Source organism: Channa argus, chromosome 13 (assembly GCF_033026475.1).
Source record: "Channa argus isolate prfri chromosome 13, Channa argus male v1.0, whole genome shotgun sequence".
NCBI lineage: Eukaryota > Metazoa > Chordata > Actinopteri > Anabantiformes > Channidae > Channa > Channa argus.
Genome location: NC_090209.1, coordinates 2,041,360 through 2,066,117, shown reverse-complemented (window position 1 = coordinate 2,066,117; position 24,758 = coordinate 2,041,360). Strand labels below are relative to the sequence as shown.

The 24,758-nt window shown below is 39.9% G+C and overlaps 1 protein-coding gene across 3 annotated transcripts in view; it reads right to left on the bottom strand.

Annotated features, from left to right (window-relative positions):
* lama5 (laminin, alpha 5) overlaps window positions 1-24,758 on the bottom strand; it is a 102,441-nt gene that overhangs the window by 24,351 nt on the left and 53,332 nt on the right. For 2 of the 3 annotated variants that reach the window (XM_067526106.1, XM_067526105.1), the window contains exons 17-51: window positions 23,825-23,877; window positions 23,411-23,510; window positions 23,260-23,312; window positions 22,929-23,034; window positions 22,714-22,813; window positions 18,239-18,395; window positions 17,219-17,357; window positions 15,410-15,552; window positions 15,205-15,308; window positions 14,323-14,476; window positions 14,046-14,209; window positions 12,484-12,592; window positions 11,987-12,084; window positions 11,670-11,883; window positions 10,995-11,121; window positions 10,677-10,816; window positions 10,039-10,154; window positions 9,167-9,378; window positions 8,630-8,831; window positions 6,870-7,014; window positions 6,652-6,792; window positions 6,125-6,286; window positions 4,085-4,192; window positions 3,827-3,910; window positions 3,185-3,415; window positions 2,679-2,792; window positions 2,444-2,574; window positions 2,226-2,306; window positions 1,720-1,934; window positions 1,431-1,531; window positions 1,131-1,314; window positions 700-840; window positions 458-609; window positions 225-335; window positions 31-142 (exon numbers count right to left, since the gene is read on the bottom strand). In XM_067526106.1, the coding sequence (XP_067382207.1) occupies window positions 31-142; window positions 225-335; window positions 458-609; window positions 700-840; window positions 1,131-1,314; window positions 1,431-1,531; window positions 1,720-1,934; window positions 2,226-2,306; window positions 2,444-2,574; window positions 2,679-2,792; window positions 3,185-3,415; window positions 3,827-3,910; window positions 4,085-4,192; window positions 6,125-6,286; window positions 6,652-6,792; window positions 6,870-7,014; window positions 8,630-8,831; window positions 9,167-9,378; window positions 10,039-10,154; window positions 10,677-10,816; window positions 10,995-11,121; window positions 11,670-11,883; window positions 11,987-12,084; window positions 12,484-12,592; window positions 14,046-14,209; window positions 14,323-14,476; window positions 15,205-15,308; window positions 15,410-15,552; window positions 17,219-17,357; window positions 18,239-18,395; window positions 22,714-22,813; window positions 22,929-23,034; window positions 23,260-23,312; window positions 23,411-23,510; window positions 23,825-23,877 (4,704 nt within the window). Of the gene's footprint in view, window positions 1-30; window positions 143-224; window positions 336-457; window positions 610-699; window positions 841-1,130; window positions 1,315-1,430; window positions 1,532-1,719; window positions 1,935-2,225; window positions 2,307-2,443; window positions 2,575-2,678; window positions 2,793-3,184; window positions 3,416-3,826; window positions 3,911-4,084; window positions 4,193-6,124; window positions 6,287-6,651; window positions 6,793-6,869; window positions 7,015-8,629; window positions 8,832-9,166; window positions 9,379-10,038; window positions 10,155-10,676; window positions 10,817-10,994; window positions 11,122-11,669; window positions 11,884-11,986; window positions 12,085-12,483; window positions 12,593-14,045; window positions 14,210-14,322; window positions 14,477-15,204; window positions 15,309-15,409; window positions 15,553-15,830; window positions 15,961-17,218; window positions 17,358-18,238; window positions 18,396-22,713; window positions 22,814-22,928; window positions 23,035-23,259; window positions 23,313-23,410; window positions 23,511-23,824; window positions 23,878-24,758 lie in introns of all 3 variants that reach the window. The other variant, XM_067526107.1, reaches the window with a different exon arrangement.

The following is a 24,758-nucleotide window of genomic DNA, read 5'->3' as shown; positions in this document are numbered from 1 at the left end:
AAGTCCTTAAAGTCCTGCTCTTTATCCTACCGTTTATATCCTTGGTCATATTGTTGATGAAGGACAGGAGATCTTGGACCCTCAGGCGTGTGTTAGTGGTACTATTATGCAGGTCACCAACCCTGCTAGCCAAAAACGTTGCCTGAAAACACCAAAACAGCAGGGTCGTGGATATTAGTTTTAAGATGGATCAGCATATTTGTTGGCACTATCTGTGACCGTACCTTGTGGTGCAGTTCATCAATGTCATTAGTGATATTCAAGATCTCAGCATCCAGCATGTTGGCCCGACTCCTACTTTCATCCAGGGTATTGTTGTAGTTCTCAATGGAACTCTATAATCATAGGAAAGAAAGTTTAATTGAGACCTGTTTGGCAAATACCACCAATAGTACAGCCATCTTAATGTGTATCTCTGCAGGTGTGGCTAAATGCACATTTGTGAGAGAGCACTCACAGCAACGATCTCTACAGACTTGTTGAGACTATGTAGCTGAGCCCAGGCTACGGAGCTGGCATTAAGGTTGCTCAGCTGAATGCCTACTGAGTGGAATTCATCGTCCAACTTTTCCAGATCCTCTAACAGGACAATGACACAGCTGTCACACGCTGCAGAGGAAACAGACACGAACACAGTCATTATACAAAATTCAATGCAAACGTGACATTTTACCGACTTTGTGTGCATGCTTTACTTACGTTCACAGTGTATGTCATGGTGGTGCTGTACAGGTACACTGTACTGTTCTACACAGCTGTCACACTGTTTTCCCGTCATCCCATCAGGACAGCGGCACTCTCCTGTACGTGGGTCACAGCGGCCTCCTCTACAGTGGCACCCTTACGGTTGAGCGAGGTTATAAAAAGAAACATAGACACAAACAAATGGGTTCATTTTATACATGTATATAAAGTATGTTGTATATAACTTGCTTTCTATGCGGAAGTCTTGTGTTGTGCTTTTTCATGGCAACATCTGTTTTCATTTGCAGATATCAATAAACATAAACTGACAAAAAGTATATTTGAGTTAAATACTGTATCTAAAGGTGGAGATTCCATAAATGCATTATACGAATATACAGTATATTTAGTCAATAAGTGTTACTGTATGCAAAGCGTTCACTGACTCTTGCATCCATTAGGTCCATAGTCCCAGTATCCAGGAGCACACTGCCGGCAGTTGGGTCCATTGACTCCAGGCTGGCAGATACATTGACCACTTTGAGAGTCACAAGGCTTGGAGAGAGCTGCCGAGGCATTACAGTCACAGTGACGACACCCAGAACAGGAGTCAAACCCAAATGAGCCATCCTATGAAACAAATGTACAAATAGATTTATGGAATTGAATTATATGTTGATTATTGAAATACCTAATCTATAGTAAAGATATGTAAAATGCAAAATCTAAAAAAGAAGAGCTCTTACCTCACAGCGATCACAGCGTGGTCCAGTGACTCCTGGCTTACAGCGACACTGTCCAGTGTGAGGGTCACATGACTCTGTGCCACATGGAGAACAGTTGCATTCTGTGTGACGGAAACAAAATGAACACAACATATTAATTTGCTTATAAATTATAACTATGTCAGAGGTTAATTTATTCTTATGTCCCTTCTACAAACCAGGCATAGATTAAAAACTAGGCAACAAATGCATGAATCTAATGTGTTTGTCCCTGCCCTGATACAAGTTTGGAGGTTGACCCTTAACTCACTGGTACAGTTTTTGGAAGTGATGGCATCTCCATAGTAACCAGGAGCACAGATGTTGCAGTGAGGTCCAGCTGTGTTGTGCATACAACTCAGACACTCTCCAGTTAGTGGGTGACAATCGGTGAACAACATGTTGGGGTCCGTGTTGCCGTGGCAATGGCATGGCTGACACCTACTACCGAGCACCATAGGGTTGCCGTAGAAACCAGGGGCGCACCTTTGAAAATGTCCCACAGTTAGCAGCAAATTGATTTTGAACTGTATGTATTTTTCTGTAATTCTGTAAAATATAATTAAACAAAAAAAAAATCTAAATATAACTTTAGGTAAATCATTCTATAATATTTAAATATCTAAAAATACCTTTATTTGGAGATATCTATGCTATTTTAAATACTATTTTTCAACTTGCAAACAGGCTAATCTTAGGCAAGAATTAAAAGCATTTCATCATTGACATTATCTGGATTGTTGACAACCCCTGCACTGTGTTAACAAAATTGCTTACCTTTCACAGTTTGGTCCAGCATAACCTGGCATACACAGACACTGCATCCTGTCATTCTTATGCACACAACCCTCTGCAAAACTACAGACAGACAGAAACAGGAACTATTTTAATGTATATTTATGAAATGCACAATATGAAAGCTTAGTGGAGTGACTGTGAAAGATGTTTGCATAGTGTGGTCAGAAATGTAACAACTTTGAGTCAAATTTACTGACTTGTTAGATGGGATCCTGAGTGGGCAAGGACAACTGGAACATGCCACTGCCTGTCCATCAAGAGTGTTGTTGCCAAGGAAACCACCCTGGCATCTCTCACAGTGATCGCCGGCTGTGTTATGCTGACAGTTCTAAAAGGCAGAAAAAAAAACGACAGTGACTATGAATCTATATCAAATTTAGAGGTGAATAAGACAAAACAGTGAGAATTTATTGTTTATTATAAAATCCTCACCTCACAAATTCCAGATCCATCCAGACAGTGGTCAGAGTGTCCGTTACAGCTGCAGGGAACACATTTCCCCAGAAACAGGCCAATTGTGTCTCTGTAGTAACCTGGAGCACATTTCTATAGAGAAGAGAAGAGGCAAACACTGAATATGGAACATGAACAGAAAAAGTGGTTAAAGATGGATGCATGGGTGGATGGACAGGTACAGTATGTAGGATTGCAACTGATTGTTGTCTTGCCACTCAGAGCCTAAGGTGGCTAATGTAATGTAACCCCTGGCTAATGTTCTCTCTAAACCTCTAGGGAGCCATTGTTGGTAAATGCCAACAATGGCATGTAAAACAGTGCATTAATGGCAAAAGCAAGTGTATATACTATCTATCAGCCAGCTAATCTGCTTGTGCATGAAAGCGCAAATCACAAATCCCTTAAGTACTAACCTGGGGAAGGTTCCAGGATCTTAATTTCCATTAAATCAGTATCAGGATCTTTCTTGTCTGGTTTCTCACCTGACATGAGTCTCCTAGGTAGTTTGCAGGACACATGCAGATCTCCACATTGTTGGCATGACGACCAGAGGGTAGGTTCTCAGCACCCTCTAGCACAGCACCGCGGAGTGACACAGAGTGGGCAGACTGGGAGTGCAGAGCTCTGATCTGCAGAGACTCCAGACTGACCAAAACCATCATCAGCTCCTCCCGAGACACGGAGTTACCAGTCTGAGCATGACGGAAACTTCCCTTTGAGGTGAGAAAAAAAAGAGGAGGGATAATCAAGGTTAAGTTAAGTTTAGACTTCGTATGGAGCACTTTCACAGAATTCACAACCACCTTTATTGTACTGTGTACTGTTGAATTACCAATACAAGCATAATTACATATCCTGTGGTCAACCAACTTGAATACAGTATCCTTACAATTAATTATTTAGCATTGGTAATTCTATCCCAGATGTGGATTAAAATGTCTTCGAAGAAAAAAAGATTTCCCACGGGTGATCAATTTCAAACATCAATATAATTTTTTGGGAAATTAGCAAATCCAACATGTTAATTCTGGTGTGTCTGAATTACGCTGTTAAAAATCTTACATAAATGTCCTGGTTTGTGTAGTTTTAACAACCAACACTTTATGTATAGTACGTGACTTTACCTCCACCAAATAAACTATTCCAAGGTGAGGCTTTTCAGGTGAGGAGTACTCTCTCTCCATAAAGACCAGGGTCATCTGGTTACCCTGTAGTAGTAAAAAACAAACACACAAAATAAAAATGCATGTGCAGTGTCACAGAGTGACGGTAAGATCAGCTTCATATTGCGTCGAATAAAACAAGGTTTTGGCGGGAAAAGGTCTGTATGTAAAGCTAAGTTATAGGGATTGATTTTTTGTGCCTTTGTATGTGTTTTGTACCTTGAGAATGATGTCAGGTCTGGAGGCCTCTGCAGGCAGAGGCAACACATCACCTCTCATGGTCTGAGTGTGGAGACGATACCTCAGGTAACCTCCATAGGATGAGATCTGGACAAGCAGAGATAGAAGGAACTTTAATAAACAAAAAGAAATGAAAAACAATAAGGCATTATGCAAACAGGGAAACCAGGCAAGCTACCGGTCCTGAGATCTAAGGCCTGTGTTTTATCTGGGAAATCTAAAATACCTGTATTGCTATAGTAACCATGCCGGTTTTGGCAAAGCTGACATTTGAAGTTGGTTTATTAAGCGTAACAGGAGTCAGTCAGGGATTTGATTCCAAGTGTTGGCCAGTTTGATGCTGGTTAAATCACACATGAAAGCTGCTGAGTCACCCAAACAAAGCTCTGGTCTGTATCCAAACATCCTGTCTCAGCCTCTGGATTAGCAATGTTCATCTGTTTAATGCAGGTGTGACACCTTCCCATGACACGCCTCTCATGTATAGTCTTTAGTCACAGAGGCATGGTATATTCATTTTAGTTCAGTCCAGACAACTTTATTCATTTATTCATTACACACACACACACACACACACACACACACAAAATGACTCTGGTCTTTGATGAAAAGCCTAACAGCAGAATAAGTTACAGCAAGGATCTCATCAATGGTACATTATGACATTGACCTGAAGGCAGCAGAGATAATTTGACCTGGATTATTCTTTGTTTTTTCCTCTACCTGTTTCTACCAGAGGTTGATCAAGTCTCTCTGCTAAACTCCGATAATCTTGGAGCACACTTGCTGTTTAGGGTGTTCTTGACTTTCAAAGACAATCCATTAAACGAGCAAATAAAAGTCTTTGAAGGCTTTAGAAAAAGATGGATAAAAAGAAATAAGCCTCTTTGTTGAACTCACTATAAAAACTTATAAATTCTGTGTTAGCATCAGTTTTATCTGTGAATCAAATGGTATTTGTCACAATTTATCTGTCAGAATTTCACCATTTTCATTATGAATAATAATTGCTTTTGGTGTGTCAGCTAAAATCACTTAACTCCTTGGCTTTTGACACATTAAGATCCAGGAAGTTATCATTACGCCATTTAACAAATGCAGGTAAGGCCTGACCATGGTCTAAATGTGGGCCTCGAGGAAAAGACATGAAGGTAAAGTAAAACTGACAGGACACAACCTAGGGTGAACCTGTTCATAAAAGTCTAGTCCTGGACATACATCCATTTACCAAAACCTGTTGAATTTATCACATTTTGGCATCCTTACCACCATGGTAAGCAAATTTGCCATCTTTCAGGGAGACCACCATATATTTTATGACCTTTTTAAAAAAGTTTGTAACCTGGGAGTTAAGTGAACATGGCCTGAAGTCACTTAGAATTGTAGAAATAGGTAGAATGATGGGTATTTTCCAGATTGTGGGTATCTGGCCATTTATTAGCTACATTGCCCATATAATAATGTTTTCTGTTACCTTATATTTTAACAAATAGTAATTTGTTTGGATTTGTTATGTATTGTAAAAAACCTCAGGTTACAATTTTTGTTTGAGTTAAGAAATTAAGTCAGAATTTGCAAAAACAGAGTTCGGAAGTGACCCACACAATTTGTTTTAACTGATGTGTCAAGTATCAAAATGTGTAAAGTACAGAACGTGTGAGCCAAACAATTATTAGTACAAAGTAGTGAATAAACTGGATTGGTTAAAAACTAGTACTTCTCAGTAGAATTTCAAAATGCAGCCCTGTAGATTCAGAGGAAGATGAAGTAAAATTTGGGATAAAGTTGAAGGGGAAAAATACTGTAGAAAGGGGGAGAAGTGAGACAGAATGACATGCAGCAAAGACTTGAATCTGTAATGCTGCAGTTACATACATTCAGCACTTTTCTACACTTATTCATCACTGGCCAAATAGCTTTACAACACCTTTCACCCATTCACATGAACACACCAATGAGCTGCCATGTTACCATGACCGCTGGAAGCAACTTTGGGTTCATTGTCTGACCATGAGTTACCTTGTCTCCTAGGTAAGTCTTTGGTGCGTGCCAGTGGAGATCCTGGTAGACATCAGGTACATCGCTGAGATCAGCCTCTACAAGGTCCTGACCAGGATACACTGTAACTGGTACCTCCTGTCTGTCTGCTCCGAGCAACACCCAACCTTCCATGTCCATGATCTACAGAACAAGATGTGAACATTTTTTCCCACTACTTTTTTAGTTTTATTGGTATTTCATAGTAACTTTAGTATTAATAAATAATTATTTAATTGATGATAACAATATAACAAAAATGCTTAAAAACACTATTGGGAAACTATACACTATTTCTAACTATACGCACACTATTGTGTGTCTTAATGGCCACATTTTCCATCAAACACTGATCCCTGCTCCAGTTCAGGAATGTTATTCAGAGTTATTCAAGAGAAACAAAAGTACTAAAACCTAACCTGTTAATAATGTATTGGTAATATGAAAGGCAAATTACATACACATTTGTGACTATAGCATATTATTAAGTTTGAAATGAGTTTAATTACCTCTGTGCGCCTCTTGTCAGAGCTGCGGCAGCGGTCAGTAGCTCCGAAGCAGAAGCAACTGGTGCAACCCTTAGGATTGGTCGGGTCCAGGTGAAATGTACCAACTTTGCACTGATCACAGTGAGAACCCTGGACATTCTCCTACAAGTGGATCACACAAAGCAGGTTACAACATACAGAGGGTTTAGGAGGACAGGTGCATTTGTGTGCTGTCACACCTTGCATAGACATTGTCCTGTGAAGGAGTCACACACTTCCTCCTCAGTTCCGGCCTCGTTGCAGTTACATGGCTTGCAGTTGGGGTAGCCATAGAAACCAGGAGCACAGCGGTCACATTGACGGCCAACGATGTTGTTCTTACACCTTGAAATAATCATGAAAAATTCTTAGTTCTTTACTTTCTTAATTTTGAGCTTCATGTCATAACATACCTCAGTCTAGCACAAGATTTAGGGTTCCTTACTTCCCAATATCTATAATAAATGACTTATGAATAAAAAATCTTTTGGTCTGATAAATTGCTGACTGGTATCGCACATTCAACATTGAGTGTATATATGTGTACATGTATGTGTGTGCTAATGCCAGGTGGTGGAATCCTAAATAATGACAGCCTTTAAGGCAGAGAATTGCTTTCAGATTTACATCCTTGTCCAGAGAAAGCTCACACATTCCTTTCTGTATGGTTAGGGGCAAGTGGGGAGCAACTGCGATACTTTGAATGCCTCAGTGCAGACTGGAAAAAAAGAAATCACATAGAAAATAAAGCGAGAGAAAGAAGTGAGACACAAGGTGAGAAAGCGCACTCACTAGTTTATGAAAATGTGTCTAAATACATGTTACTTAGCGATTATAGCCTTGATGCACCAAAATTCTTATCTACTCCTAATTTAGCATTGCTCAAAGTTTGTGTTACAGTTCTTTCACCATACAGAACTTAAACTTGCAAGAACTCAAATAAGCTGTGTTTTTTTTCGTTCCTAAATGTTAGCAAAACATGCCTCCGTTGTGTTGGTGAGATCTCATTTAAAATGAGCATATATTAAAAGCTGTCAGAACCTTGTTTTTTATGACATAAAAATTAAAGGACGATGTATCAAGCATTCTTTCAAACAAACAATATAATTTCTCAGTTTCAACATTTAGGACCCTGTCTTCATTCTATTTATAATCAAGTATAGATACTTTTTTTTTTGTCCTTTCAGCTTATCCCGTGAGTTCAGGGTCGCCACAGTGGATCATTGTCCGCATGTTGATTTGGCACAGTTTTTCTGCCGCTTGCCCTTCCTGATGCAGCCCTCACCGAATTCTACTGGTACTGCACTGCTGGGGAGGGGAATGGGATGTTAGGAGTTCAGTGTCTCGCCCAGGGACACTTCGACATATAGCCAGGGCTGGGAATCAAACCACTCACCCTGCGGTCCGAGGACGACGGCCTTTACCAACTGAGCTACAGCCGCCCCCAATCAAGTATAGATACTAATGTGGGCATAAGAGCAGCAGACAGACAGAAAAACAAGGACAGACTGCTGCTGTGTTATTGGTACTCCAGGGCTGAAATGCACTAAGATTATAAAACCTGCAGGTTAAAACACAGAGTTGGCAAGTACAGCTGGCCAACCACGCAGGCGATCAACCTAGTGTGAGAGTCAGAGCCAAGATCATGTCTCATGTCAGGAAACAATATGAGGTAGGGGAAAACTGCCTTTTTAGGCATTTCCAAAGATAGGTCTGACATTTGATAGTGAAGTTTATTGAAGAAAAAAACAATAAGGAAGCTTGAGGAGCAGAAGATAATTCATACAGCTTCTAAAGCTTCTAAAGGAGATGAAGCAGAAACACTTAATCTGAGAGAAAAAAAGAAGGACCTGCATGTGTTGTTTTATTGTCAGAGGATATGTGTGGCTCTGTTTCTGTACCAGAAACTGTTATTAACTGTCACTAAATTGTTACTAACCATCAGCAAAATTGTACCTACCTGCACTGTCCACTGAGTAAATCACAGCTGACATCAAGGGAGATGATGCCGAGTTGAGAGCAGTTGCACACCTCACATCCCACTACTGGGTGGCAGCCAAATGTCTGCGGCTCACACTGGGTGCATTCAGGGCGCAGTGTCCTTGGAGGGCAGATACAAGCACCGGTGACTGGTTCACATAACCTTGAACCACAGTTACAGGCTGCAGGGGGAAAAAGATACAGATAATTATGAAAGAAGATAGAATCCACTGAGGGAGAAATGCAGTGTTTTATCACTCCCTAAAGACAGAAAGCAGTCACAAAATATTAGAAATTTCAATTTTTACATCATTCCATTCATTCTGGTATGAAATAAAAATAACTGGGATCAAAAGTTTTAACAGGTGGCAGCAGGTGAAATTATTTAATTTCTGTCACAATGCAGTTACTAAAGTCTAGCAACAATAAAACCTATCATCATGATACTCCACTGAGCCTGTAATAAATAAAGGTATTCAAATTCATGTAGTTGACAGTTGTTCTGTAATAAACTCACGTCTGCAGTTGGGAAATCCCCAGTAGCCTGTGGCACACATAGAGCAGTCTCGACCGATCACATTTGGCCTGCAGCGGCACTGGCCCCCAAATGACTCACAGGTATCACTCTCGGCTCCGACTTCATGGCAGGCACAGGGCAGTGCTCCATTGTTAAAGAAGGCTGACAGAGACACGGCGGAGCTGAGGCAAAATGGAGAGGCGGTGGAAGGACTGGAGAGATAGGGAGGAGGAATCAGTAAGACAAGTAGAAAAAAGCTTTTGACAAACAGTTAGGTTCATAAATATTGGAATGATGATTTTTGTCAGTTTTTTTTGGCATTTTGACCCAAAAAATACAACGAAAGCTACACAATAGCTACACTGGCCAAGTCAGTAACCTGATCTCAACCCAACAGATCAGGTTTTCACTTAATGGAAGACAGGCAGCGAGACCCACAAACAAGTAGCAAAGCATCTTGGGGGATAAAATTTAGAACTCAGTCATGTCCACTGGTTCCATATGTAGACCGTATACGAGTTTAATCAAAGTATTCAAGTCTATATTTATGTTTGTAAATATGTTAGTTTGTTCTATTGTTTATGAGCCGAAACAAATAGATGTGTTTACTGAACTGGCTATAATTCTGAATGGTTAATGCTGAAAATCTTGACTTTGCTCAGATCTTGAAGATTTCATTTCTAATTCATTGTGGTTTATAGGAGCCAAATGCCCCCCTTCAAAAAAACTATCCTTGTTACAGTATCTATAAACCTGACTGTAAGTTTAGATTAGAACAGAGCTACTTGCAGAATCTACAGATTCTGCAAGTAGTACTACTACAAGTAGTAGTAGTAGTACACATACTGAACTTCTACTGTTATGAAACTTACTTGATGTAGAAGCTGTTTTGCCCACAGTTGCTGATAAAGTCGTATGATTTGTCCAGAAGTTCCTCGTTCAGGTAGCTGGAGCTGTAGCTCGACTCAGGTACGATCAGCACATAATCCTGCAAAGACATGGGACATATGATACTATTTAATGGAACATGGAGGAAAAAGGGGAAGTTAAAGTATTTTTTATGTTTCATTACAAATTTGCTTATAATTCTGATTATAAAGTAAACGCCAATTTGTATTTGAGACATGAGCTGAAAGAAGCTTGCCATAAAATGCTCACTTCTGGACCTGACTGCAACCATTGCAGCAGAGAATTACAAGCATCATTAAATATGTTCAGAAGTTTTGTAGTTCAATTCAATTCAACTTTATTTATATAGCGTCAATTCACAAAAAAAGTTATCTCAAGGCACTTAACAGAAAAAGTTACGGTAGTGAAAATTAATTTAAAATATTAACAAACCTTTGAGTGTGACGATGTCAACACAGAGAGTCCAGAAAAAATTCAAAGTTTGGGAGAAGGAGTGTGTCAGTGAATGCCACAACACCTTTCACATTATAGAGACTTTACAAAATAATAGAAAAAAAAATAACCAATGAAACAAAGGTGATAACACAGTTGCAAAACTTACCAGCCACAGCATCTTGCCTGTAGGTATCTGCACTGTAAGGAAGACCTCATGGTCTGTCACATCCAGAATTATCTGATTCTCAGAGACCAGAACATTACGGCAGCCATACGCATGGGGACAGAAGGAGGCATTGGCGTGGCCTAAAAAAGGAGAATAAACTCATCACTTGAAAACCCCTGCATTTACAGGAACTACATGAGGGTTTGTTCACGTTTCTTCTTTAATGGTTTTCTACAGTATGTTTGTGTTTTTTACTATTCATACAAGGATACACTGTTGACAGATTCTGTATCTTCAACAGCCAGTATGTGCTCTTACCCTGCCAGATTCGTCCCCCATTAATGTAAACCTGCACAGGAAAAGTGGGGTGAAGAGGCTGGTGATAGTGGAGAAGGAAGACGTAACGCCCCAGAGAATGAACACGGGTTGAGTACACTGCTGCATTCTGTGGAAGGGCACGAGAGAAGAAGGGACAAGAAAAAGATACAGAAAGGTGGTAGGTAAGGATGATTTGCTTGGTGGGATAAACTTGTTTAATTCCTCTTGTGTTTGTTTCAGATGAAAATAAATAGATTCATCTGCACTTCTAATGGCTTAGAAAAAGGACTGAGACTATTTTCATATTCCTTAGTGCCACTGCAACTCGCCCAGTGGAGCCACTTTTAAAACCTTTACATGGATACTTTACAATTCCTCAGTATGTATAAGATGAATAAAAGTTTGCATGTAAAAACTTTAGGCCCATTGACAGATGGGATGGGTCGAGCCCACTGCAATCCTGAACAGGATAAGCAGTTAAAATAAAAATGAATGGATGGATGTAGTAGTCTCATTTCTATAGTATCTTTAAAAGTCTAATTCTTGGTTCATATGCAGTAAAACAGATTTATAAACATGCATAAAGTAAAACTAAACACCAGCATTTATAGTTTTCCAAAAATATAAAACAAATGAAATAATCTGCTGCAGTGGAAGTTCTGACAGCATTCAAACCTGCAAGGAGTCCAGCCTGACATGGTCACTGTTATCTGCTCCATGGGGAGGCCTGTATTCTCCAGTCCAGGTCGGCTCATGTCTCAGGTTGAATGGCAGAAGAGGAGCTGCTGCCGGGGAGGCCAGGATGGGGTCCTGCACAGAAGAGCTCTGGCCCTCCTTCAGGACCAGAGAGTCTGACGGGGTTTGGAAGCGTGAGGGGACACAGGAAGAACTGGAACAAAAGTGTGACAGAACATGGTTTATTATAATATGATTTATTTATAATATATATTTATTAAGATGTTTTAAAGGTAAGTGATGATATGTTACTTTACCTGTCAGGTGAGAAGTGCCCATGAGTACTAATGCAGTAGACTTCAGGCTCCATATACTCCATAGTAAACTGGTGCTTTGGTACCAGGTACACTTTTTGCTGCAACCAATGATAGCACACACAGTTAGCTTTTTAACACAAACATGCATCAGTGCTGAAAAGATGATCAGTCAGTTGTATGTTAAAGTTAATCACTGATCTTTGGAATGAATCATTTTATTTACAAGCCAATAGGTTAGGACTTAGGTATATTTACTTAGGATATTTGACATTTTATCAGCTGAATTACTTTTAGCTATTAATTAGATTGACCACATTTGATTAAGTGATAGAAATGTTCTGTGACAACAGTATGCACATACATTTGAATAAAATAGTTACAAAGTTGCTTTCAAAATACAAACTTTGTGAACACATACGTTCTCCAAAGCAAGCTCATCATGTGACTACTGCACTTTAGGTCTGATCATGTGACCTGATCACTGGTGTGGTTCTCACCAGAAAGAAGTTGGCCTGGTCAGAGTTGAGCTGGATCTCAGTGTCAACAGGGAGCGAGAAGACAGCCACTCTGTTGTGTTCATCAACAGCCACAGCTCGACAGAGGAAGCTACACAAACGCACAAAGACACACTGTGATTAACAACTGTTGACATATGTGATAAAGTACAGAGTAACAATAAACTGTGAACCAGGTGAGTCAACTTGTTATAGTAAAAACACACAAACAAGTGGCATCAAACGGCCTAATTGTTAGGTCACACAACCAGGGGTGCTCCGTGCCACCAGGCAAGGCAGGCAACCGCTTTGGGCCCCAGGTCAGTGGGGGGCCCCCGAAGTTAAACTATGTACAGCACTGACTGTGTGCAAAGTTTGCAATGACACTACCAGTGGCAGACCTCCCTAAGAGGGACCCCGACTCTCACTCCGCCTGCAAGTAGAACATGATTCAGTGAAAATAAGCAGGTCTAATGAAACGAGGAAAACCAGATGATGGAAAATGAAGAGGAGTTATCAATCTGGGACCAGGAGAAAAAGCAAAATAGTGGTAAATGGAGCATATTAATGATTAAATATAATAAACTAATTGCTTTAACTAAATGCTGCTAGTGTAGCTGTAATTGTGGTAAAGAGATGCTTGAATAACAGAACTTCCACTGGTATCACATTGTTGTTTACTTTACATTTAACATGAATTACCTTAGCTAACTAAGTTAGCACAACAGCCTAATGAGTCCAGCTGTGCTGGAGTCACCAGAGGTCAACTTGTTAGCTTAGCTAGCAGGCGATAAATAATCAGCTAACTCTGACAGTAATTTTTCTGTGGTAAACTGATGAAAGCTGTGTCCAACTAAACTAACTGTCAAGCTATGAATGCTAAGTTATTGTATTTGGATGAAAAGAAATTTGGAAATTTGTGTATTATAAATCACTATGATGAATTACTGTAAGGTATTGTGTTATGTGCCCTGTGGTGTGTATTTTATTGTATTTTCCATATCTTAAGGATAGTGGTTTTATGATGTATACATTTTTGCCTAAGGCCCCAACAGACTCTAAGATACATACTGCAGACTACAGAACTGCAAAAACTATGGTTCAATTCATGGCTGGTGGGCCATTTCTAACCTCTTACAATCATCTCTCTAATAACAAAAAAATATGCCAAAAAAAACAAACAAACCATAAAACATATGGTCTTCATTGTCTTCTTGGGTTTGCATTCATTTTGTATATTTAATGTTAGATTGTATACAGTATGTAAATTCATAATCCATGGACTACCATAATAATGGTCATCCTAATTTGCTCTGGTAATGGCTTGAATGTAACTATTTGAACAAGGATTAGGCTGATAAATGTGACTCCATGCTGTGTATACTGTTCTGTTCATCTTTTTTGGACATAAATTTATTATGGCTCCCTCAGTGTTAACTCTCTGACTGAGAAAATACTTTCATTCAGACACCTATCAAAACACACAAACTTAAGACCTGAAACCTAATTAATGAACCTGTAAATAATCAAAGATAAATTAATTCCTCGAAAGATCTTCCTCATACCTGTATTTGCAGTGAAGCAGGGTTATACGATGCTGATGTGTTCGTGCTCCTGGCATATTAACAGCTACAGACAGAGTTTGTGGCAGCTCTTCATCACTTGCATACTCGACAACCATAACGTAGTCACCTGGAGCAGACAGAGTCTCTTGCAGCTCAATACTGATCTGCAGCAGAGAAGTGATTTAAATATATATTAAAAATCTGCTTATGCCTTAGTTTAAACAAGTCATAACTCTCTCACTGTATGGTTTTCTAACTCTGCATTTCTATCCCTTACATCATTGCCACTGCAGACAGCCATGTCAGGATGATGTGGTGTGACCTTCTCAGTTGGGCAAGGGTGTGGCACATGGTTATCATTGCGGCAGGTGGCATCGTTGCCAGTCATGGAAGGGAAGGAGTCCAGAGACAAGTACCTGTACAGCAGACAGCTGGAGACACAGACAGAGAGAGCTCTGAGGGGACAGACTAAAAACAATGTGTTTGTTTGTTCATTTAATTTCGATTATTTTATTTATGTATCTCCACAGAGAAAGACTAAATGTTTTCATGATAGCAAGGAGAGGAACTCAATTTGATGACATTATCCTGTTCTTTACCTCTTTGTGTTGAATGTTTCTCAGAAAGAACTGAATCAAATTGCAAATGAATACTAAATTATAACACGTCATTTTTAATATAAAAATATTTTATTGATCCAATAGGGAAATTGCAGCTTCTTGTATGCACAAAAGCACAAATGCTAATCTAAAACTCATGAATTGTGCTGTATGTGTTTTTATTTAAATGTGTGTAGTCTAATGAAGAGTAAAAGCATGTTTTATGGTTGGTTATGAGCCAGAAATTTCTTGCCTTAGTGGAAGACTTCCTTGAATTTGGTTGTCGTCGCAAGGTTGGTAGGCAACAAGCAAGAAAATTTAAGATGTCATGGGGTCTGGCCAATAAATAGTGACACTCATAAAACATCATAAAACCACAACTTGCTTTTAACTTGTTCATCTTTAGAATAGAGCCGTGCAGGCTGTTTGTCTTCCATTCTTTGTACATACTAAGCTATAGTAACTTATAGTAACCTGCTGGTTGTAGCCTCACGATTACTGTAAAGACAAATGTCAATCTATTCCTTAATTTGAAACATATACTATATGTACATATTTACTTCTGGTTGGTGTCCGGCACTGAGCTGTAGGTGCAGGGCTCTGTAACTTTGATCTGCAGAATTGGAGCTTCATAGTAGGCACTGGGCAGCAAGACCAAGTAATCCTGAGAGTGAAACAGGGCATATATACAGTGTGATTGAATATTTGAACAAAGCAAATCGGATGTGTGCAGTACAGTGAAAACCCTATTAACTTTGTTCTCACCAGCAGGATTCCCTCAGCCTCTAAAACCACAGTCCAGGTTCCCGGGTTTAGAACGAAAGGCTCCACAAAGTTATTCTGGGGAACATTGACAAATGTGGGCTCCACACTAGGAGCAAAGACAATCTGTTTGGACTGTTCTGAACCTATAAGAGACCCAAAATGTATCACATTATATTAACTGCATTTCACTTGTAGAGTATTAAGTGAATACTGTAGATGTATATGATGAAAAAAAGTTTCTGCAGCTATACATAAATTAACAACACAGAATTTAATGAAAACACAAAAATGCAATTGCAGTGATTTACATGCAACCAACATTCATACATACATCTCATCTACTTCTGTTTTGCTCATACACACATACAAATGTGTACTCACTAGATATTAAGGTACTAAGATTGTGATTGGTGAGACCTACCTCTCCGGTTGACCTGATAGGCTGTTATTTTACCATTGGAGGTGATGCCCTCAGAGTTTACATATCTGAGGATGAAACGAGTCAGATAGACGTCTGCCTCGCTCACATAAACCTGAAGCTTCACTGCAGTCTACAGGGACAGGGTCCAAAGGGGTCAGTGGCAGGAAGTAGGAGAGTGAGACAGGGAGAAGGGGAAGTGTGTAGGGCAGAAACTATAAATCAATAATTTGATATCCCTGAACTCTGCACTGATCTGTGGCCCTGAAGGTGAAAGAGCAAAGAGCACTACATGCCATACACACACATATCCATCCATTAGCCTCATTTGACATGACAGGAAAGCGGTAGGAAGAATAGCAATACAGAGAATGAGAGAGCTTTACACACTAGACTAATGCTAAATGGTCTGGTAAATGGTCTGCACTTATATAGCGCTTTTCTACCTATTGGCACTCAAAGCGCTTTACACTGCTTCTTATTCACCCATTCACACTCACAATCACACACACATTCATACACTGGTGGGGGAGCTGCTCTGCAGCTGGCCAACACTCACCAGGAGCAACTAAGTTGGGGTTCAGTGTCTTGCTCAAGGACACTTCGACATGTGACCGGAGGAGCCGGGGATTGAACCAACAACTGTGAGATTGGTGGACAACCGCTCTACCTTCCTGCGCCACAGTCGCTGTGTTCCAACAATTCAAAATCTTGTTTGTAAATGTGCAATAAGTCAAAACAAAACTTTAGGAGAAATCTTGATGCAGTGTGGACTGCATACTCCACCTCCTTGATGTGTAATTGTCCTATTAGAAATCTAGAAAATTGATTTGTTTGTTACAGTCATGCACAAAAGTTAGTGACCCCTACTTTAATTCTATGTTTTTTACTTCCATAGGATATAAGAGGACAAGTAGCAACCACGGGCTGCTAATCATTAGCCCTTGATCAACTGATCATCAGCAGGTCTGTAGACCTCTATAAAAGCAGAAGTTTAGGCAGGACTTCATAGCCACTGTCAAGCATAGAAGTGGATGGGCGCCTTGTAGTCATTGAGTGGACCATGAACTCCTCTCTGTACTAGAGTATTCTAGAGTCAAATGTAAAGCGATCTGTCTGACAGCTAAAGCTTGGTGCAAAACTCAGTCTTCTCAGGACCTTCCTAGAAGGAGTTTTTACATGCACATTATATACATCTATTTTGAACACAGCGTAAATCCAGAGGAAAGCACTGAAATCAAGTGAGCAGGAGGTGAGCTGGTACAGCTTTCTGGAACAGGGATGAGGAGCGGACAGTGGATATGGTGGAAAGACATTCCAATCCTGGAATAAGTGATAAAAGACCAGAAAGAAGAAATGCAGCATCATCCTAGTCCTGATGCAGCACTTACAGTTACCACAGTGGAAGTTCCAGTTGTCCTCTATCACCGATAAACTGCCCTGAACATCATAACTCCCTGGGTTAGCGTAGCGTAGCACCACATGGAAGAGGTCTGGAGAACTGACTGACACCGTCACCACCACCTTTGACTGTCAAAGCAGCAGGCAGCAAAGAAAACGGGACAACAACAAGGACAAGAACAAGGTGAAGGGAAAGGAAAGAGAGAAAAGATGATAAGAAAAGGAGGAAATGGAAAGCATAAGAGGAAAAATAATTGAGAGAGAGTTAGGGAGGAACATGACAAAACATAGAAGAAAAAGAATATGTGAAGGATTAGAAAGAAAAAAGAAATTGGAGAGACAATAGAGGAGGATAAGAAAGATGAAAAAAGAAAATTAGGATATGGCAGGAAGAGAAAAATGACAGATCAGAGGAGATAGGAATGATAGGAATAATAGAGGTTAGGACGTGGTTAAGAGAAAGGAAGACAAAACAAATTACATGAAGGAGGAGGAGGGTGTCGGAAATAAAAGACACTAGGCCAAAAGTGAGACCTTAACCACCAAAAGCAGAGCAGCATTTACTACTTTTGGCCAAAACACAACCTAAAAAATTTCTCTTTGGATTTCCACTTAGCAGCACAAACAGCAAAAGAACTCGGGGTGCAATTAACCTTTTCTGAAGATTCATGTAGAGCTATTGTAATTATCCAAATTAACTGAAGTAATTGAAACATATTTTAATTGCATAAAATGTTAATCCCCTGTGCCCTTTGGAAGTTTTTTGTGTTTGCTGAAAAGTCATTCTACCAAGGAGAAATTTCCTGGTCCACACAACATTTAACCATGGAGCAGGCAGTCTGTTTCATGCAGGAGCAATAACAAAGGGCCACAGTCACATTATTATCTATAGCATATACAAAATACAGACTGCGCAATTCATAATACAAGTGAGGTAAATACAGCATATCTTTTAATTTAAGTGAGATTATTGTTTTATAAAGGTAAGAGGTGAAAAGTGGTGTTCTTACCTGGATGGAAGACATCTGAGTGTAACCTCTCCAGCTGAAGCCAGGGAATTCCACAGAGCTGTAGCCAAATCGCACTGGTCGACCATCCAGCATGGTTCCCTCTTCAATCTCAAACTTCAGATGATGGAGGTCTGGGAAGTAGTGATCTGGATGAGGTCTGCACACAGAGGGAGATTCGTGTAGAAAGTAAAAGATTGATGCAGTTTATGCAATCTGGGGGTCATGCAGTGAAGAGATTTTCTAGAAAACAGATCTGTAGCAGGTGTGAGAAACTCAAGGTTAAGTTCTTTATCGATAGATAATATAAACAGATAAAATTAAAGGATAAATTCATTATTTCCTCAAGTCTGTCTTACACAGTCAGTTGTACAGATGAATACTGAAGAAGGTTTTTCTAGCTTCAGTCATTTACGAAATCTCTTCTTAAAATCCTTTGAAAGGGGCCAAAATTGACATTAGTATAATTGTACACCACGCATCTATTAATGAAAGAAAAGCCCAAGAATTAGGTGCACAAGGTTTAATTCATGTATTTGTTTTACAGCAACACATGGTCAAAAATATACATTCAACTTTAGTAATTTTCTAGTTTCCTCAGTAAGCCGAGGGAACATTGTACCACTGACCAAAAGGCTGCTGTGCAATTTAAAAGCTCCTGTTTCAAAATCCTAATTCCAAATCCTTGAGATGACTTTGTTGTGAATTGGCGCTATATAAATAAAGTTGAATTGAAATCCTACCTGCAGGTACCTCTGCACCTGTTGGTGGGTCAAGTAAGGAACCTCCTTTTGCTATTTACTGATCTCAGCAAATCAGCAACTTGTTTTAAGTAAGATGTAGTCTCCTTTCCCGTTAAAAATTTCTCTTTAGATTGAATACTAAGGGTTTGCTGCATTTAATTTAAATGTACTAAAAGGGTGGAATAACACTCCTGAATATATGTATGTTATTATGCATTATTTAAAGTCCGTTTATTCTCATGTCAGTATTTTATTCTGCAAAACATATTTGTGAATCAGCCCCTTCAGTTTACAATCAATTAGATTGTAAAATAAAATATCTATTATTGTCTCAGATACACATTTAATCAACGTTTTTTTTCAGCTGACGTGTGATCAGTATTTATGCTTTAGTATAACTGTTTAGTATTTCTGCCTTTTTAATCAACAAAAAATAAAGATACAGAACAACAATTAATCCATATTGTTATTTTTAACTTTTAATGCAAAAGCTCACATCTGAAGAGAAATTAGTAATTGATTAAAAACCAAAATTCCTTAGTCCCAGATATAATACTTGATACTTTTTATGACCCTGATATTAGTGATACAACACTTTTAATAGTTCTACATTTTCTATTTTGTAAGTATATTTGGCTTGTCAAGCAAGTAAATCATCTAAGCTACTAATACACTTCTAGAAGTGGTTTAAAAAGCTTAATGTCAAACCTTGAAATAAAAAGAACCCTTCTAAAGGAATGTTTTATGGTTAGATGAGACAAAGATTAAGTTGTTTGGCCACAATGGCCAGAGGAGTCTTGGAAAGAGTAAAGGTGAGACATCAGAATCATATTCTGTGACTGTTTTGATGCCAGTGGACCTGGTGCATTGCGAAGGATGAATAAATTACCAACAAGACACCTAGACAAACCTCAGGTGGCTGACGTGTTTGCTTTTCTAAAAACGTTTGACCTGAGTCTGGTCTCCACTCCTCCGACCCACAAAGCTGGCAACAACCTCGACCTCATCCTCGCCTGGAACTGCACCACAAACAACATCTTGGTCACTCCTCTGCATGTATCGGATCATTTCTTCATTCAACTCACAGTCTTCATCCCTGGACCCTCGCATTCTCCCACCACACTTTCCGTTGTAACCTCAGGTCTCTCAACCCGGACCGATTCTCTTCGCTGGTCTCCGCAATTCTGCCCTCAACACAGGACCTCTCCATCCTCGATGCAGGTGCAGCCATGGAAAGCCTCTGCAATACAGTTTCATCGTGTTTGGATTGTCTCTGCCTCATGTCTTCGAGAACTGCTCGTCCCTCAGCTTCTAATCCGTGGCTCACCGACTGGACCCGTGAACTATGCACCATGCTCAGCAGTGCTGAGAGGAAGTGGTGCAAATCCAAGACTCCATCTGCCATTGCAACTATCAGGATCTGCTTGGATCTTTTTCTAACAGTGCCACCAGGGCAAAGATTGAATACTACCAGGAGAAGCTCAGCAACACCTCAGACACCAGAAAGCTGTTCTCCACTTTTAAATCACTCATCTACCTACCTCCACCTCCGCCATCTACCTCTCTCACTGCTGATGACTTTGCTGACTTCTTTTACTAATAAGGTGGCAGCCATCAGCTCACAGTTCTCTTCTTCAGACAATGACATACAGCTAACTTCTTCCAACACTGCATTGCTCTCATCATTTTCAACTCTGATTGATGACGACGTATCCACCCTAATCCTCTCCAACCATCCGACCACCTGCTCTCTGGATCCAATCCCTTCAATTCTCCTTCAAACAGTTGCACCCACACTAATGCCAGCTATTGCACAAGTCATCAACACATCTCTCACAAAAGGGACTTTTCCGACCTCATTCAAGCAGGCCCAGATTACCCCACTGCTCAAGAAGCCTTCTCTTGATCCCGCCGTTGTGGAGAATTACCGGTCTGCCTTCTTGAATTTCTGGCCAAGACAATGGAACGTCTTTAATCAACTATCAGACTTTCTTTCCAAGAACAACTTCCTTGATGTCAACCAGTCTGGGTTCAAGAGGGGTCACTCCACAGAAACAGCACTCCTGATTGTCATGGAATCTCTTTAGGCTGCAAAAGCCACAGGTCTGTCTTCTGTCTTAATCCTACTTGATCTATCTTCAGCAGCTCTGTTCAGCTTTGACACTGTGAACCATCAGATCCTCTTGTCCACTTAGGCATCTCTGGATCAGCTCAAGCGTGGCTTCATTCTAACCTATCAGGACGAACCTTCAAGGTATCCTGGCGGGGGCATGTTTCTTACTCTCATAGCCTCTCTACCGGTGTGCCGCAGGGTTCACTTCTTGGTCCTCTTCTTTTTTCTGTCTATATTCCCTGGACTCTATCATTGACTCACATGGGCTTTTCTATCACTGCTATGCTGATGACACACAGCTCTTCCTGTCTTTTCCACCGGACGACTCCACTGTCTCATCACGCATTTCTGCCTGTCTCTCACACATCTCTGCCTGGATGAGAGAGAGACATCTTCAGCTCAACCTCTCCAAGACCGAAGTCCTTGTCTTCCCAGCCAGACCTTCGACGCAACACAACATCAGCATCAACATTGGATCTACAGTGATTGTCCTCATAAATCGGCCAAAAATCTGGGGGTCATCATTGACAACCAACTGAGCGTTAAGGACCACATCTCCTCAGTCTCTAGATCAGCAGATTTGCCCTCTACAACATCACAAAGATCAGACCCTACCTCACAGAATATACAACCCAACTCATTGAACAGGCGCTGGTCATATCTCGTCTTGATTACTGCAAAGCTTACCGGTATCCACAATCAAACCCTTGCAGATGATCCAAAACGCAGCAGCTCGCCTCATTTTTAATTAGCCAAAAAGGACCCATGTCACACCACTCCTTAGATCTCTGCACTGGCTTCCTGTAGCTGCTCACATAAGGTTCAAAGCTCTGTCTCTTGCTCACATGGTGGTTAACTCAACAGCTCCTGCTTACCTCAACTGGTCTGGTAGCCCCAGCACCGCACAGAAGACACCAAGCAAAATTCTTCACCAGAATGATCCCACGATGGTGGAATGAGCTACCAAACTCAGCACACTCAGCAAAATCACTCCCAATATTAAAAAAACTGCTGAAAACAGAACTCTTCTGCATCTTCCTATGCACTTAAATCTATTTTTTAAAGAAACAACAACTACGTTTCTGCTCTTTCTCGCACTTGCATCTCGTGAAATGTGAACACTTTTCTGATAGGACTTTGCTTTGATGTTTTCTCCTTGACTTAGATCCTTGGTTGCCTTGTACCTCACTTGTAAGTCTCTTTGGATAAAAGTCTGCTAAATGACTAAATGTAAATGGCTATCAAAAGTATCTGTTAAAGTGGAGACTAGCGAAGGGACATTTTGACATTTTGAAAAACAAATTGATATGCTGTATGTGTAGCTTTGACCCCCGTGTGTATATTAGCCAGTGCTGATTTAAGAAAACAAATAAATTAAACCCTTTGCGCATAATTCTTGTGTTTTTTTTTTCATTAAAAGCCCAATATTGTCATGGTAGTCACATCCATGATGAACGTGTGTGAACTTTTAATTGCTACTCTATATGTAGAAAGTGTCATTTGGAGGCATTTATACCTCCAAATGACACTCCAAATAAGTATAATCCCTATTAATTTCCCATTATATACTGACATACATACTAAGTTCCTTTTATAACACATTTAGCTGCTGTTTGACTCACAGATTACACTTTGGTCCCTCCACATTGGGTCTGCAGGGACAGCGGCCATTCCTCTCTCCACAAGACTGACCTTCAGAGCCGCCAATGTCACACTGGCATCCTAAACACACATCACACACATACATGTGAAGGCTGAATTAACAAATACAAGGTAGCAGTCCACAGCAGCCAAGCTTTGTTTTTTAACATATGTGAAGGTGCTGATGAAAACTCACCTTGGCAACCAAAATAGTTATGTTCTTGCAGATTGTAGTAGCTATCTTTACAGCTAGAGCAGGTCCCGCTGCAAACATTAGGCTTACAGTAACACTGACCAGTTTCCTGTCAGAAAGAAGAAGAATATTACTGTTATATAGCAGTGCATATAGAGGGATCTTAATAAAATTAGACTATCAGGAATCAAATGTATTTGTTCAACATGGGAGGAAAAAGAGGATAAAAAGCGAAAAGACTGTGTACACCACAGAAAAGGTGACTATTAAACTTATGTTTTAGACTGGATTTACAGTACATTTTAAAGAAAATAACAAACCTGAACTTGCTCACCTGTGCACACTCTGCAACACCGCTCAAAGTCCCTACAATGGTACACTCACAGTCTGAAGAAGAAATCACATTTTAGTTCGAGCATGAACAGCATTACCAGCATCCAAAGTAGTAAGACACATCTATGTAAGGTGTGTGTAGTAAATCTTACTGGAGCACCCCTCGGGAGTGTCTGGGGAGAGGTTCCAGTACAGTGGTTTACATTTGTCACACGCAGAGCCATGCACATGGTGACGGCACTCACATTGGCCCTAAAATAATGATTGACAGGAAAATAAGTACATTTCTATAGGCAAATTTAAGATAAAAATGTGGTCACAAAACAGTAATGGCGTTTTTGATACAAAAACTGACAAATACATAAAAACAAAGTAACGTGTCCATATATATATGTGTACAGTCAATAAAACCTGAAAAACAAATGGTCCGACCTATTATTTTATTTGTTCAGCTTATAAATGTATACTTGTCACATTCTTACTGCATTAATCTCAACTCCTTGCTATTAAATCACATAAAAGGTTACTTAATTTTACATGTGCAACAATGACAAACAAAGACTCACCATGGATTGTGGTACCAGATTCTGAACAGAGCCAGCAGGGTGACATGTAGCAGCTTTAAATGACCAAAATCAAACAAATAAATAAATACAATATAAGGAAAGTCACAAAACATTAAAATGGTTTTACTATTACAGCTAGGTCATCTAACATAACACTAAATATAAAATATTTCTACTTTTAAGTCAAGGCTTAAAACCTTCCTCTTTGATAAAGCTTATACTTAGTTATAGTTATGCTGCTATAGGCTTAGACTGCTGGGGGACCCACCCCCCGATGCACTAAGCTCCTTTCCTCCTCTCCTCTCACCCCAAAATTGTCACCACTGTATGATATTAACGCTGTGTGTTTTCTCCCGTAGTTGTCTTTCTCCTTCTCTGTCTCTCTCTCTCTCTGTCCCTTTCTGCAGGTGTCCCCATCTTTGAAGATGCGTATTTTCCAGTGTGCAGCTACTGGTCCTACCAGCCTGCCCAATGTTTTGTTGTTGCTTTTGTTATTCTGTTTTTTCTCTCTTCACTTTCCACTGACCTTAACCGGTCGAGGCAGATGGCCGTCCACCCTGAGCCTGGTTCTGCTGGAGGTTTCTTCCGTTAAAGAGAGTTTTTCCTCTCCACTGTTGCCTATGGCTTGCTCCAGGGGGAATTGTTGGGTTCTCTCTATACATCTTTATAATCTTGAGTTCATTCTGTAAAGTGCCCTAAGATAACTTTGTTGTGAATTGGCGCAATATAAATAAAGTTGAATTGAATTGAATTGAATGAAATATAAGGTAATCTGTTTGTTGACACTACATGATGCTATGTTACCTAGCAGCTGTAACCGTATACTTACAGTGGTAATGTTGAGATTTTAATTCATTAGATAACATTTCCTTGTAGTGCTCTTTAAGTTTAAGCTTATGAAGAACAGTTTAAAACAAGAAAAAAAAGAAAACAA